This window comes from Corapipo altera, unplaced genomic scaffold, assembly GCF_003945725.1.
Source record: "Corapipo altera isolate COAL_440 unplaced genomic scaffold, ASM394572v1 55, whole genome shotgun sequence".
Taxonomy (NCBI): domain Eukaryota; kingdom Metazoa; phylum Chordata; class Aves; order Passeriformes; family Pipridae; genus Corapipo; species Corapipo altera.
The window spans coordinates 6,301,451-6,314,700 of NW_020884882.1; the positions used below are offsets into that span (position 1 = coordinate 6,301,451).

At 41.1% G+C, this 13,250-nt stretch overlaps 1 protein-coding gene across 2 annotated transcripts in view; it reads right to left on the reverse strand.

Annotated features, from left to right (window-relative positions):
* Positions 1 to 3,191: 3,191 nt before the first annotated feature.
* KBTBD12 (kelch repeat and BTB domain containing 12) overlaps positions 3,192 to 13,250 on the reverse strand; it is a 41,342-nt gene continuing 31,283 nt past the window's right edge. For both annotated transcript variants that reach the window (XM_027640348.1, XM_027640350.1), the window contains exon 6: positions 3,192 to 5,859. In XM_027640348.1, coding sequence (XP_027496149.1) covers positions 5,690 to 5,859 — 170 coding nt within the window. In that variant the 3' untranslated portion in view covers positions 3,192 to 5,689. The remainder of the gene's footprint in view (positions 5,860 to 13,250) is intronic.

A 13,250-nucleotide genomic window follows, 5' to 3' on the forward strand; every position in this document is an offset into this window, starting at 1 on the left:
CCTGGCTGAAAATGCAGGAGGAAGTCAGGCTTTAAGACATGAGCTGTAGTGAGATAATGAAGACACCTCCCTCTGTGCTTCAGTCAGTTTTTCTAGCAACTAGTGTTCAGAAATCAGAGATAATGATAATGGCTTGTGCCTGCAGTCATTACAGCTCTGGCACGCACAGTATGCAAGGCATTTAATGTCAAACTTACCAGCACCACGCAGGGAGACAGCGGCAGGGCTAAGTAGAACACAGGTCACCTGCCTTCCAGCCCCAGCTGTAATCAGAGGACCAGTGACACTGCAGAGCAGGCAGGTTTTATTTGGTATGAGAATGAACAGCAGAATTTGGCCTGGGGCTAGAACCTGCCCAAAGATGGATGTCCTCCAATCCCAGGGGCTGGTGTGATCTTTCTTCTGTCCTTCAAAGATGATTTGATCCTGGAGCGATAAGTTTTTGTAAGGTCTGGAGCCTGGTGAACACCTCGGGTGGCTGTCCCTAACTCTGGGGAACTAAAGGGGAAACAAAGGAGTTCAAGGGCTGGTCAGGCAAGTGGGCTGAGGCAGAAATGGGATTAAGGGAAGAGAAACAGAAGAGTCTTGCACAAAGCTTTCAAAAGAACTCTGAGCTTCTGAGGGGAGAGCTACATCCAGCAAAAAATTGAAGAAGAAGGAAGACATAGAGGAGTAATAAAAGATTTCCCCATTTGTTCCTTACCTCAGCAGGGAATTTAAGATTCTTTTTGACATGAAGCCCAGAATTGTTCCAATTATTTAAAGACCAGCAGCACCTTTTTAAAGTATTTTGATGAGCTATGCAGAAGACACAGTTGCTAGGTATGTTTTATAAAAAAGGATCTTACTGCTGTCAGTAAAGAACTTCTAAAACTGACCTTACACATGTGTATATAAAACACATAGGAGTGCACATCATGGGACACTTAAATGCATTTTTGTTTGAAGGTAATTCCTTATGGCAAGGCAGGCCAGTCTGTCAGGAGCCACAGCTCCACACCACGCTGGGTCCCTCTGCTCTGGCAGCACAAACACGTGGCCCCAGCCTGATCTGTGCTATGGTTGCAGTCATGGGTGATTAGTAAATCATTCCATCAGACACCAGGCAGGGCAGTACACACCGAGGGACATTCACAAGAAAGAAGGGAAGTGCACTTCCGGGTGCTTTTTATGTATATTTTAGCCATTTTCCAATATTTCCTTTGCTTTCAACCTCTGCATGTCAAATGATAGCAAATTGCAAATGTACTAGTTCCAGCTGAGCACAACTGGGGGTGAAATAGCTTTTCTTTGAAGCTGGAGCTAGAGTCCACTTGAAAAGCTGTAGGGAGAGGCACAGACATTTGCAAATGAGTAACTGAATTTCTGACCAGGTGATTTTTCAAAGCATTGTGATTCATGGAACATATTTTCAGAGGAGCTGCATAATCCATTAGGAAAGCAACCTGTGAAAGGGATCATCCCCATAGCTAAGACAGCAATCACTAGGTAAACAGCTTATTAAAAGAATGTCATCATCTACCAAATCAGCAGAAAAGCAACATAGATCTTTATGAAAATATTTTAACACAAAAAGAAATTATAGCATTTTCCCCATTGATTTTCGTATGATCATGGATCTCATTACACATTTCAAGCAGATTTAAAAGTACAGGATAAGGATCCAGGGCCAAATCCTTTTACATCTGAACCATGCCTAGGAGGAGATGGGGAGGATCATTCATCCCACCTTGGCTCCACTGCGTCTTGTAACACTCTGGGAGCACTTCTCATGTCTTGTTGCTGGTCTCAGTTTTGATACTCCCTCAGTTTCTTACCTGGAGCATATCTGGGAGTGCTGGTAGAGGAGCTGACAGCTCTGTGTGCACAAAGGCAATTTTCTTTTGGCAATCAAGGCTTTCCAAGCGCAGTGTGTGTCTGCTGGAGCACAATGCAGACACTGCCCCATAAATTTCGATATTGCACACGTGCAAAATGTGTGTGTGTTTGCCTGGCACGGGCAAGGACTGAGGCAAAGGCAATCCCAGCAGTGGTGTGTGAGGGCGGGTAGTCAGATGCCTGATGGTTTACATATGTGGGCAGTTCCTGTGACCATACATATGAAAACAGAGATGAGAAATCTGTAGGGATCCTTATGCAATCAGTTATATATGTACAATTTCAAAATAAAGTATTAGCTGGGGATAAAAATGAAGAGCTTCGATTAGCTTTTTATAGCACTTCTTTTTTGGCTTTACTCCCTGCATGCCACACAAACAGCTATCTCTCCAAAATTTTTCTTCATATTTGGGAACCAGTGATGTAACTTCAGCACTTCAGGTGAAACTTGTATATGCCTTTGCTTCATAACCCCTCATTCATTTAAACAGCTAGTAGCTTCCAGCACTGCTTTATTTATATTTTAGAGTTATGGGTGATGTCAAATCAGCCGTGATGAAACCCTCAGCTAACTGCTGCTCAGACAGAAAAGGGCTGCAGTAAAGCATTATTTCAGTGAAACCCACAAGCTTGGAGAATGTATATTCTGTAATTATTTAATAATTTTTCTTGCATCAGGTTTTGTCATAAAAGAAATTAAGACTCTTAAGGACTTTACCAGCAATGCGAGATTATCCATGGACACAGCAGACCTGCAGTATTCTTATGGTCTCAGAAGGATTTTGGTTGAGATCTATACTTCTCAGTAAGTGTGCTTTCTTCCTCTTCCTTCCTCAGCCAAGCTACATTTCCAAATATTGGTTTAGAAATTGTAGTCACCCCAAGGAGAACCCGTGAACTACATAGGGATAACATAAAATTAAGAAGTTAGTGCCCCCATTTTAGATTTAATAAAAAAAAAAAATTCTCCTGCTTTACATACAGCGCTAGACATTCCAACTTGGGCAGAAACTGAGAGGCACACACAAGTGAGAGTCCCCACTGACAGTCAGACCCTGTGGGCAGCAGGAGAGGTGATGCTCGGTGCACAAAGGGGGAAGGTCACTCACCAGTGCTGCATGAAAAATAAACCTGTTAATTGCCCACTACAGCTCAAGATCACTGATTGCAAGGTCAGTATTTAAAATATGTCATTACTCTCCTCAGTTATTAAGTCAGACCTTCTCAGAGTACATACTTTCCTTTCATCCAGCTCATTAAATATCAGTCAAAAAAGCAAAACATATGAAGTGGGAAAGAAACAGCCAGCTCACTACTGGAATAAAAGTTTAATAGAGGAGTGTCAGCTGCATTTCACATACATGGTCAAATATGACTAGTGAAAGCCTACAAATGTCTTCCTTCTCCCCTTCAAATATTACAAGTAGACTGTCTTTCAGAGAGTAAAATCAAGTAGATTAGCCCAGGCTTTAAACCTCAGGAACCATAAGTAATAGACCATAAAGCAGAGACCAAAGAAAAAAACCCACCCTTTTAAACATTCTTCCTTAAAGCAAAATGGTGAAAGAAGCAAAAGCACTACCTACAGCCACAGAATTTCACAAGGAAACACTTAACATATGCTCAAGAACATTGCTTCCAGCTGCCCTAAGAACCTTATAGAGAAGTTAGAACAAGATTACCTTTACTTCACAGTAACAACAAAAGCCAAAGAGTTTCCAATATTGGATGGTTATCAATTGGGAGAATTTTCCATTGAGTTTGTTTAAAAACCTATTAAAGTAGAGTTTGCCTCCTTGATCTCATGCCTACAACTGCACTTAGCAACCAGAGGGGTTAAGATTGTAGGAACTGGCCACTGATTTGTACTGCTGAAGTTCATGCTTGTCACAGCTCTGTTCTAGGCAGATGATGACCTACATATGAGCAAGAGAAAGAAAAAAGAATGGCTGGATAATACAGAAATTAGACAAACACAAGAGTTTAGGCTGTCACACTCATTCTGCTTGGGAAACATAAGGAGAGACAAGTGATTATCTACTCACAGATTTACTTCTTTTCTACATGTTTTCCTTAGTTTCTTCCCCCCAGCTCCCTTATTATCTGAGCACTTCTCAGTGTCCTACTAGTGTTATCAAATAAGATTTAGTGACATTCATGCTAGTAATTTTTACATGACAGCTTAATACTCCCACTGGGTATTTTAGAGAATAGTTCATAAATCAGAAAAGTCAGAATTGGGAAAGGGCTTTTGGGTCATCCTCTCCATCCCTCTCTGCCATAAGCATTTCAAGCAAAAAAAACTCCAACCAAAAAAAAATAGCTGATACTTTTGCAGCCTAAAATAGGACTGAAAAAGAAAATACAGATGCTCTGAAGCGCAATCCTGCAAATAACTATGGATGAACTACCTGATGGGTTCCCTCATTTCATTGCGAGTTCTTTCCTTTTAGTTTTGTTGCTGCTTTTGTGGGATCAAAAGCAACTTCTTGTTGACAATGATCATGACAACAATTATTCTCATATTGTCTCATAAAGTATGATATATCATACTTTACTCAGTGTTTGTCTCTGACTTTCATTGCAGCATACTGTCACTTGCAATTGTGGCCCAAGAGCACAACTGAGATTTCCAATTCCTTTGTCTGTACTGCCCAGGCAGTGACAGACAGATACACTGTAAGGTAGGCACCAGAGAACTGATGAATAGCTATTGGTAATTTAAATGGGATGGTGGTACTATAAACAATTTTCTCTCTAACCTACTGTCTTCAAGCTCTACAAAGGCTAACTATGCCTTCAGAAGCACTGTTTGAATTATTCCTCTTCCCTGTGATTATAGCCAATTCTGTTGGTAGAGAATTTACCTTATGCTACTTCATTAAAGCTATTCCTATTATATAAAAATTTATTGTTTAGTATGTCTAGCCTTTCCCTGTAGCTGCAAAGCTGATATGCAGATAATACTGATCTGCTTTGTTATTTTGCATCCTCTTCTCCATCTCTCAAAGGGAGTTTCCTACCAGAGCTACAAGATCTTGGTCAAAAAAGGCCTTATAACAGATAGGCTCTATGTGAAAATTTAGGATTCTTCTTGTCTTTGGTGCAGACTGACTGACCTTGCTGGAAGACTTTCTTGTGACTTGTTGCCAAAAGACTAGTTTTCTACTAGCACAGGTTCAGCTCTACTGGCAAAGACAGGACCTCTTGACTGTCCTGTCTGTGGGTTAGATAATGTTTGCTGTAGGTTGTGTACTTGGCTAATGAACCTTGGCTAATGAGTTTTTGTTTAAAACAAACAAAGGCTTGTCTGTGTTTTCCCTTTGCATCAGTCAACTGTGGTCTGGCACTTATTTTCATCAGTTGACTTCATATATTTCTTAGCTTCCTGGGTAGCTTAGTAGAACCACCTGTGATGAACAGCAAAGGAGGGTTTTCTGTGGCTAAAGCTTTCTGTCATATGTCACGCTCTGCTGTGAAATGAGCCCTGGGCTGCCCCTTGCCTGTGAGGCAAAGGGTCCCAGCAGCCCATGTTGTGCCCAGCACTGAAGCTTGTGCAGCCAGACTGAAGATGAGAAGCCACACACAAAGGCTGGACAACCTTGACTTTCAATCACAGAAGTGCAGAGTACCAGTACTAGCAAATAAAGCATCGTCCAAGAAGCACAGCCCAAAGGCAATTCTGTCCTTAAGCACATGTTGCCATTTCCTCTCTGTGGCACTCAGCTCTCACCCAGAGCCAATGCAGCATTTGTCTCTCCACATTCTTCAGTTTCTGCAGAATCTGGAAGCACTGAGAGTCACTGAACTTCTATTGGTCCACTAAATCTGGGGGAGGAGGGATAAGATCCCGTGGGTTCAGCCGGGCAACAAGGCAAACATCATAACTGTCGTGCATGAGGACATTGGTGGCCACCACATTCCACTGGTTCTCCCATGTATCCAGCTCAAGGATCTCTTTGGTGATAACCTCATGACGAGCTGAAAGACAGAGGCAACAACAGCAGGCATCAGGAGGCAAGTCAAACAGGATCAAAGAGGTTTTTGCAGTTGTTATTACGACCCTTCTGAAAGGGGGCAATAAAAAGGTAATTTCTGTGGTATGAATGACTGCACTGTGTGAGGAGCACACAAGTTGTCAACGTACAGCAAATGAAATAGTGCAGATGGAGATCTGTGCAGTGCAGTCAGTCCTCACCCTCTGGGCTCCAGGGGCAGCTGCAAGGACAAAAGCATCAGGTGCTCCATCTTGGCACAAGTATGCAGGTGGCATTTCAGCCTGCAGTCAATTGTCAAATGTTCATCTTTTTGAGGCAGAGTACTGCCTCTTGTTCACAAGTATGCCTACATGCAGTATATTGTCTTTTCTTTGCCCTGACTAAAATGCAGTTCTCAGACTGCTGGAAGCACTCCAAGACTATTTTTTCCTTGGGTGCAAAGTCTGGACATCCTGTGATTTAGGAGAAATAAAAAACCTCCAAGGCTTTAAATGTACTTTAGATGGTCTGAAGTGCTGAGGAATTTGTCATGAACAGTCAGGTTAGAAGAATGCCATTAAATCACAGCCAATCTCCAGACAAGAAGCTTTTTACAGAGACTAACAAAAAATGAAAGAATCTCCATGCAGCAGAGAACCATAGCTGTCAACCAGCAGTGCTATATTAAACTTCTTACAAGACCACAAGCCCTTTCTCTGCTGACAACAGTCCTGAACTCTGCATCAATTGTTACTCAAACCCAAGTTCTCTCCTAAAAATAAAAAGTATCTTTCATTTCTGCTCACTTTTTCTTTTCATCTTAAAGTTGCTTTCTCACAGTAAGTAACCTTAGCCTAAACTTTTCTTACTTGGAGCTGAGGACATGCACGTGCTTTGCTGTCAGATGAGTTTCTGGAGAGATGCAAGAGAACAGACACTCCACAAATATCAGGATAAGAACCATAATAGCAAAAAAACATTGAATACTCCATGCTGTTTTATTGAGTCATAAGAGACTGGTGACAGGATAAACTTTATAGAGTTCAGACTGAGGTTCCCATTCAGCTATCCCTTATAGAAAGCTTTTTTCTAAAATAAAAAACCAAACCAACAACAAAAACCTCCCACCACCGCCAACGCTGTCTCATGTCTATCAACTGCACCTCATTGTTTGGGCACTGCCTTTATGTGGAACTGGCAGCAAAGGATTGGAGATGGGGGAAAGAGTGAAAAGCAGAAGAACATTCAGAGACATATATTGTTTCCCTTGTTGGAAACAGACAACATATTTTTCCAGAGGACAACAACCCAGGGGATTTAGTGCCCCCAAACCAGTGCTGTCATGGTTTAGGTTCCATGCAAAATTGGTGTTGGTGTTATGATGATGATGTGTGGTGGGATGTAAAATACCTCTAAGGCTCCTCTGTGAGGAGGAATTTCAGGATGTGGGGAGGTCACATGGAAACAAGACTTCTCCTCCTCCCGAGATTGGCTTCCTTACTGAGTGCATACAGGAGATCTCTGTTTTCTGCAGGTCCTGCACATGCACAAGATCTGTGGATGTTGCAGTTTTATGAACATTTCTGCACGTTTTTGTCATGTTTATCTAAGGAAACCACTCACAACCTTTCACCATCTCTGCCCCCTCTGATAAAGAAGGGCAGCACATTGTTTCTACCCCACCATCCACAGCCTGTACTCATTTTGCCCTTAGTTGTGTCACAATTAGTTGTGATACAATTTTTGTTGGTCCAAACTCAGACCTCTGAGACTCTCACAGATCTCTAGGAGCTTGCTTGAGTAAAATTTGAGTAGGATTTCATGATATAGTCACACCTGAGTAGTTTTGTTCTCTTCCATTCTGTGAAACAAGTTATGATGGTTTGCTTATTGAATCTGGATATTAAAGGAGAATAATAATAATAATCCATAGGAAGGGTACAGCCATTCAAGATAGAAGACAGCAAACTGCTAAAAAAACCCAGTTACATGTGAAGAGAGAAGGCATGACTGACAAACATCAAACAAATAACCAGCCAGTTACCAGTACCAGCAAAGAGCTCACTTCTATATGACTCTGCAAGAGTGAAGAGGTTTTTCCTAGGAGGAAAATACAGACACAAACAGACCTAACCTGTGACATGGGAGGCTCCAGTCGCTGTATTTTTTTATTAGATCATCTCTTTTATACAATAAATTTTTATGCCTGGGTTTTCTTTGGCATGGATGATGACAAAAATAAGACAATTAGAGGAAAAATAATCAAACGTTGGAACCAAGACATTCTGTGAGTGATTGCAGCACTTCAGAAAAAAAAAACATAATTAAAACATCAAAGGCTTATTCAGCAACCCTTCCTTACAAGCCTTGCTGTGTTTTTTCCTGACCCTGGTGACTCCCCACCTTTGGTGTCCCATGTTTCCCTTTTCTGTGAGATGTTGTAACTGGTTTTGTTCCAGTCTACAAATTCTGCTTTCCAGCACATGGAGTGGTAGTTAACTCTTAACCCTTGAGAGATAAAAAGAGTATGTTTTTTAAATAAGGGAAGCAATAATTTCTCTAGTCTTATCTTGTTTAATATGAAAGGAAACAGCACTCTTTAGATGAGAAAGTTCATGTGAGGAAAGGCACTGCTCAAAATGGTCATACTTGAGAAAAAAAAATACATCTTTTCTTTTTAAAAGAGAAATTAGTTAAAGCATCTCAGCCTTTTTTTAAATTATTTTTTAATTTTTCCTGGTAAAACCAATAGAAAAGGTGATGCTTTTCAAAGAGAATAGCACCTTTGACTTCAGGCTCTAATGCTGGATTTCAGCTTTAAAGTTTTAAGCTTGAAGGTGCAAATAATTCACGATTCTGCTTCATTGATTCATCTTATTTAATTGTAATTTATTTTTTTAAAGGTAATATGTTAGCAGCCAATTTGCTTACAAGAGAATCATGGAACACCCACAAAAATAAATTGGCTGTATTACAGAACTTAAAAATTTACCTACTTAAAAAGCCACCCCACACAACTCCCTGTCATCATAGCATTATTCTGCCTCACTTACCAGATGACCACCTTACCTAATGAATGGATTTCACTAATTTTTTCTACAAAACCAGGCAGTATTTTTCTACACTTTCTTGTTTAACCATGAGAAGTTTTAAGAAACTGTTTTACACTGTGTTTTTCTGCAAAGGAGTTAAAGTGAGAATTATTCTGGTTGTACAAACCTAACTCTAGTGCAGATACTTTTCCAGTAGTAAAATTGTGCTTATAACAGTATGATTTATTCATACTCAGGAAAGGAAAATGCTAAACCAGCATAGGGAACATTAATCATAAATTTATCCGCACCAGAAACTATGGTATATTAAAAAGAGAACACTTTTGGTACAGTTATGCCTTTTTGATGTGCAAGTGCAGACTGAAGCTACACTGAGCCTACAAACTTATCTTTTCCCAGTGTCAAGACTTGAGTTTATACCTGAAAACATTTACTATATAAACATTAAAATTGTATTTCATATATGCAAACACAATAGTCAAAGCAAAATGAATCTAATCTTTAAATTATCTTTTATATTCTCATCTGTAAACACAAAACTTTCCTGCAATTTTTCATGTCACTATTTTCTTTGAAAGTGCAGAAGAAGAACAAAAATATTAATTTTCAGTAAGTGCCTGCCTGCACTCCCTATACACAGTCATGCTTTTTCTTTAAAAGATTTTTATGATTCACTCCCCGAGTATGGCCAGACTTCATTTTATGATGTAAGTTTTCTCATGTCGTTTGAATGTTTGATGAACGATTCTTGGAAAGGCCCCCAGTATGACTGCAGGCAACATAAATATTTGATCTGCTTTTTCTTCTGGTTTTTTTTTTCTTTTTTTTCTTTTTTTTTTAAACCACATTCCATTTGTGATTCGGAGGTTGAGGGGAGGAAGAACTTTCCATGTGACAATGGCATTTATTAGCACTTTTGTCCTTTTTTTTGACCTTGCTTTCTCTTTCCTATTCATAAGCAAAAATTCAGATACAATTATTAGGGTTTGGATTGTGAGGCTTAAAGGGAGGCAGATGTAGAAGAATTAAGCAATATGCTTAACAGGTAGAAAATCCATAGTTCATCCAGGATTATTAATCATGCAGCTATTATGTTTGTAAGCCAAGAAAAATAAATTCACTGTGCTGTAGCCTGCTTAGTGTCCAGAGGACTAAACTCAAAAAATGTCATGCTGAAATTCCATTCACTGGAGCTAAATCTATGGCAAGTTTGCTAAAATGTGGTCAATATTTCATTATTTCTTCCAGAATTCCATTGACATCAGCTCATATATTTGCTCCAGTTTATGAATGAGGAAGCAGAGTTATGGAGATGGTGAGAGCATGTGTCAAGTCACGAGTCACGGTGCCTCTGCATCAGTGCAGGGCACAGACATCCAAAGTAGTTTGGGGACAAGCTCACCTGCCCACTAGCAGTGACAGAACCACATTGACACACTGTTGGATGGCCAGCAGCACCTTAGCAACTTTATCCACAGTAGGCCAGCATAGAACCAGAACCTCAGCACAGAGCTACCTTGTGTGGTGGGAGTAGTCTCAATGTCACATCTGTCCTTGAGCTCTGTGCCCTGGGACATCCTCACACAGGCCACTCACCTGAGGTCCTCCTGACGTTGTCCTCAGGTTGTCATAGCACCTTTTCCTTTCCAGTTTGCAGTTTCCTAATATGCTCTGTCTTCTTTTGCATAAATCAACAGTCCTCGAAATGCTTACTCAGGTGTTTCTTTCACTGGTTTCCCCAGTTCTTGACACATAAAGCCACCCCAGAGTTGCCTTGAAGCAGTTCAGCCTCCACTATTCATTTGTACCTGTTTTTTCATGCCATTATCTGTACCAAAGAATGATTTCAAACATATGGGACTAGCCTCTGCTACTTATCTTTCTCACCACTAATAGCTGCTTTCATAATTACAAGATGCAGAGTTAGGTGACCTGGGAATTCATGTTTGTGTTGCAATGGGATAAAAGTGCATTTAGATCATTACCACCAGATGTCCTGGCTCCTCGTTTGCAGTAGGAAAAATAATAAGTTCATCAAGTCTGTGGCCTTCAATCCCATTTGTGTATGTGAGCTGCCCCCAAACTCCACCAGTGTAACACAGGCAGCACCCCTCGTGGGGTCAAGGACATCCATCATCTGTGCCTGTGGGCAGAAGAAGGCAGAGAATACACAGGAGAGGGAACTTGGCTTGGCTGTTTAACATGCTGGCCAGCCTTCGTGATGTGAAGTACCAAGGCAGTGTATCCCACCAGACACAGCCAAAACTGGGAGGACGGTTACTGTTTTCAGAGCACCTGCATGGAGTAAGGTAAGATATTCACTCTCATAGAGAGGTCCTCTATCCTCCTGCTCTGCTGTGTAATTCTTCAGGATCATAGTTTCATGATCCACCCATTTACTCACAAATCAGTGGTTTAAAAAACATATATAAAGAACTGGATGGTCTATGAAAGGAAACTTCTAATTCAGTTACTTCAACTGTTTTTCTTGATTGATTGATCCAGCTACCTCAGCTTTTAAAATCCTTCCAGATTTTGCCTGCAGTTCATAATCAAGGCCCCTTTTAGACAATCTTACAAGCTGGTCCTGCTTGCACTGCAGGTGATAGCAGGATCACAGGTTACAGAGGCAGCGGGGTCTGTGCTCTGGAAGTCAATGCACCATTTGTAGAGTGAAAGCTGCAGGATCAGAATAAGAACTACTGGGCCCAGCCCATCCTGAGATACTGTTTCTAAATGCCTTACAATGAGTTAATACATTATTTATAGATGATATAAAGCATGTTTAGACTGTATGCATGACAGGCAGTTATGAACACAATAGAAGATGTCATACATGGCTACAAGCCATGTTTCTAAACAACCTATTGACCTCTTCAGCAATTAATTAAAATGCATTAAAATATCTATTAATCATTCATTAACCCTTTATAAACTATAAATGAGATGTAGCAAGAAGCAGGGCTGAATTGCTAATACCATGCTGCCAGAGAGTGGGTCAAATTTAGATGTGGAACGAGCAGGTGCTGCTCCCCAGCAATTCCCCTGACCCGATTTGGCCTCATTTATGGCAGCACACTTCCAGCTAATGAGCGGGGTAGATGGGCAGCCCTCCCTGGGCAGGCAGCCTGGTGCAGAGATCCCTCCCAGTCCCAGCAGCTCACGCTGGTGCTGGGGGAGAATTCGGTGAAAGGTCAAGCAGCACTTTTTGGGGGTGGAGAGCCGTGGCAATGCCTGTGGCACAGCGGCCGGCCAGGAGCACGTTTCTGTGCTGAGCAAAACACGGGGGCCCTGAACCCCTTCCACTGGTGGGAATATTTATTCAAATGGTAACAACTGTGGGTAGGAGAGCTTTAATTATTCATCAGTGCTCAGTAAATTTTAACAGAGGGAAACGAACAGTGCTGCAGATAGGCAGCCCGGGGTTTGCACCTCTGCTTTATTTAGCTGGGAACATGGGAAGGTGCTGGAGAAACAGGTTTTGTTCCAATCTCTCAACCCTCAAACTTCACAAGTGCAGTATTTACTGCGCCAGACTCCTTAATATGTCTATATTTAATTTGATTCCAGTAATGTTCCATAACCACTATAATAAAAAACAAGCACTAGAACAATTCTCCATCTAAATCACATAATGGAGGAGACTAAGGGGAACAGCTTTTATAGGAGATTAGTCAAAAGAAATAACTATTAAGCTAGTCCACTGTCAGGAGTGCATGGTGTGGCGATGCAAACTCATTAGCTCAGCTGGAACACAGTAATTACTACACAGTTCTGCACTGCTGCAAGCAGAGCTGCTTCTATTCCAATGCATGGATTGCAGTTTATGTAAATGAGGCAGAAAATGCTAGAAAACTAATCCAGGGTAACTTTTTTTTTTTTTTTAAGAATCAGAATTACACAGTTAGTAGGACCCAGTATCACTATCTTGGCTAACAGTTGCAAACACAAAATTGAGATTCTTGCATAGATAATTTTTACCTTTACCCTTCCTCTGACTGTAACAACACTTAAATGAAAAATTAATTACTACTTGATATCAGTAAGTAAATAACAAAATGGAGTTGAGCAGCTCTTGTCCTATGGCTTGTTGCTTGGGAGAAGAGACCAAAGCCCACCTGCCTACGATCTTCTTTCAGGTAGTTGTAGAGAGTGAGAAGGCCCCTCCTGAGCCTCCTTTGCTCCAAGCTAAGCAGCCCCAGTTCCCTCAGTCACTTCTCATCAGATTTGTGCTTCAGCCCCTTCCCCAGCTCCATTGCCCTTCTCTGGACATATTCCAGCACCTCCACGTGTGTCTTGTTGTGAACACAGAATTCAAGGTGCTGCCTCACCGGCGCAGGGG